This window comes from Limulus polyphemus, unplaced genomic scaffold (assembly GCF_000517525.1).
Source record: "Limulus polyphemus unplaced genomic scaffold, Limulus_polyphemus-2.1.2 Scaffold10161, whole genome shotgun sequence".
NCBI classification, from domain to species: domain Eukaryota; kingdom Metazoa; phylum Arthropoda; class Merostomata; order Xiphosura; family Limulidae; genus Limulus; species Limulus polyphemus.
Genome location: NW_013675771.1, coordinates 14,793 through 17,466, shown reverse-complemented (window position 1 = coordinate 17,466; position 2,674 = coordinate 14,793). Strand labels below are relative to the sequence as shown.

At 34.8% G+C, this 2,674-nt stretch overlaps 1 protein-coding gene across 1 annotated transcript in view; it reads right to left on the bottom strand.

Moving 5' to 3' along the window:
* Nucleotides 1–367: 367 nt before the first annotated feature.
* The window catches only part of LOC111083573 (resact receptor-like), a gene marked incomplete at both ends in the record, with an annotated part of 14,172 nt that continues 11,865 nt past the window's right edge, over nt 368–2,674 (bottom strand). The window contains one exon of the mRNA XM_022380184.1: nt 368–517. Within this exon, the coding sequence (XP_022235892.1) occupies nt 368–517 (150 nt within the window). The remainder of the gene's footprint in view (nt 518–2,674) is intronic.

Here is a 2,674-nt window from a genome sequence, read left to right as displayed (position 1 = left end):
CTATGTGAATTCTAACTAGTATAAATGTGTTTTCTTTATAATGCAGCATTTTAGAAAAGTGTTGTTTTTTTTTGGGGGGTACTAAAACTGGAATTTAACAATCGAGGTTTGAACATTATGAAAACATAAAATATAATACTTTTTATCATATATAGCATACAATAATGTTATGAGAAGATGTGTGTGTAATTCTGGTAACATTTGAATTTTTGGAAGATAACGTCAGGTTCTTACGCAACTGTTATCAAAAAAAAATTCAAACTTCAAATAATGTTATTCTCTTTTCTCGAATATTCCGTCAATTTTACCGAGAAAATCCGGTTATGCTGGAAGAATTTCAAATTATACAGTCGAAAATGTCACTTACCTGACGGCGTCATGTCAATTCTGCCGTAAGGTCCATTCCGTCCTAAGACTTCATAAAGAATAATCGCAAAGGAATACACGTCTCCTTTCTGCGTGCCGCAAGGTGGCGAGTCAGGATTTCTCAACAATTCCGGGGCTCGCCACATAAATCCTACATTAAACATACAATTAATGAACGAAATAACGGTGTTAGAACTGAGATGTTACTTTTAACATTAAATAAGAGCCTGTTACTTATTGTATTCAATTTCTACTCTGACAGACTAATTGTAAAAGATGCCAAATCCGTTGACAACAATTTCAATATCTAGAAAAAAGTTGATACCGAGGAACTTGCTTTTTAAGAAAATAAAAAAGCTTTTGAGACGGCTTGACTGGGTAATGAAAAAAACTTTATTATGTTGACAAGAGGATGACAAAATCTTGTCGAAACGTCGTTTTTTTCATTGCCCAGTTAAGCCGTCTCAAAACTTTTATTTAATATCTAGAGAAATTTTAAAAGCTTGCAGACCTCAATAAAATTCTCATATTAATGCAAACATCAATACAGTTACTGAAAATAGATAACTTGGTTACGGTTTAAACACCGAATTTTATTTTGTAGAAGTAGTAAATCTACCCAGCAATGCTGGCTTAAACATTAAAGCTATAAAAGGGACATGGGCCGCCTTTTTCTCTGATTTGAGCCGTGGAAAACTCGTGACACCAGACAAACAGATTGAGTTTGAATTTCACTCAAAGCTACATGAGGGGTATCTGTGCTAGCCGTCACTAATTTCACCGTGAAAGACTAGAGGGAAGGCAGCTAGTCATCACCATCCACCGCCAACTCTTGGGCTACTCTTTTACCGAAGAATAGTGGGACTGACCGTCACATTATAACTCTCCCACGGCTGAAAAGGCGAGCATGTTTGGTGGGACGGGGATTCGAACCCGCGACCCCCCAGATTGCGAGTCAAGCCCCCGAATCACCTGGCCATATCGGACCCCTGGCAGAAAACGTTGTTTTATGTACAGACAGACTTACAGTTGCTTATTGGGTGTTGTAGCTACTTTATCATTTAAAACTGTGTAGATGTGCTCTACAATTAATCTGTTATTCATTTACCAACTCATCATTTCTGTCCTACTTATTCTATATTATCTTTATCTGCTATATATTTGTCAAAGTACTGTCTCTGTTCTAATTTCCTATATATAACTTCTAATAAGGTTTCACAGTTCCATTCACTTTGAACAGTTTTAGCAACGCAATCACTTGCTTCGTTTGAGGTTTAGAGAGAAATACGAGAAACCCATGATTTCATGACGAGTACGTTCACTCGAAATTAAGGGCTTTCCGAGAACCTTAAGATTATTGATTTTGTTTTGCATAACTTATCATTCACCAAAAGCACTATGGTTACCCCTTATCTTTTCTTTGCAGTAAAACTAAAACAGCGATAAAAAAAACCGATTGTCCATTCTTAGGGTGGCATTCAGCATATGTTACAAGATCAACAAATTTCTTGACGTTTCGTTGTTGTTTCTTATGGTATATTTTCCTTCACAAAAATCTTTGTTGTTCTTTTTTCTTACATTTATACTACAAAAATTCTAAAAAAATGGAATTTATCACAATAAAAATGTTGTCACATGTGGTATTATCTCAGTATGAGGATATAAAATAGAAAAATACACTCAACGTTTTAGAAATTAAGCACGCTGGTAGGGGATGGTGGTTGGAGAAACGTAAAAAAGAAGATGTTAATATTGTGATTCATTGAATTACTCCTTACAGGTTTACTAGCACCACTTTCATAATCGTTAGTTTCTTGTTAAACAGTGTAAGTATTTTAGATCCAAAATTACAAGTGTTTACATGGTTCGTTAGTTGCTTGTTAAACTGTGTAAGTATTTTAGATCCAAAATTGCAAGTGTTTACATGGTTCGTGAGTTTCTTGCTAAACAGTGTAACTATTTTAGATCAAAATTGCAAGTGCTTACATGGTTCGTTAGTTTCTTGTTAAACTGTGTAAGTATTTTTCACCAGAAATTGCAAGTGTTTACATGGTTCGTGAGTTTCTTGTTAAACAGTGTAAGTATTTTAGATCCAAAATTGCAAGTGCTTACATGGTTCGTTAGTTTCTTGTTAAACTGTGTAAGTATTTTTCACCAGAAATTGCAAGTGTTTACATGGTTCGTGAGTTTCTTGTTAAACAGTGTAAGTATTTTACACCCGAAATTGCAAGTGTATACATGGTTCGTTAGTTTCTTGTTAAACTGTGTAAGTATTTTTCACCAGAAATTGCAAGTGTTTACATGGTTC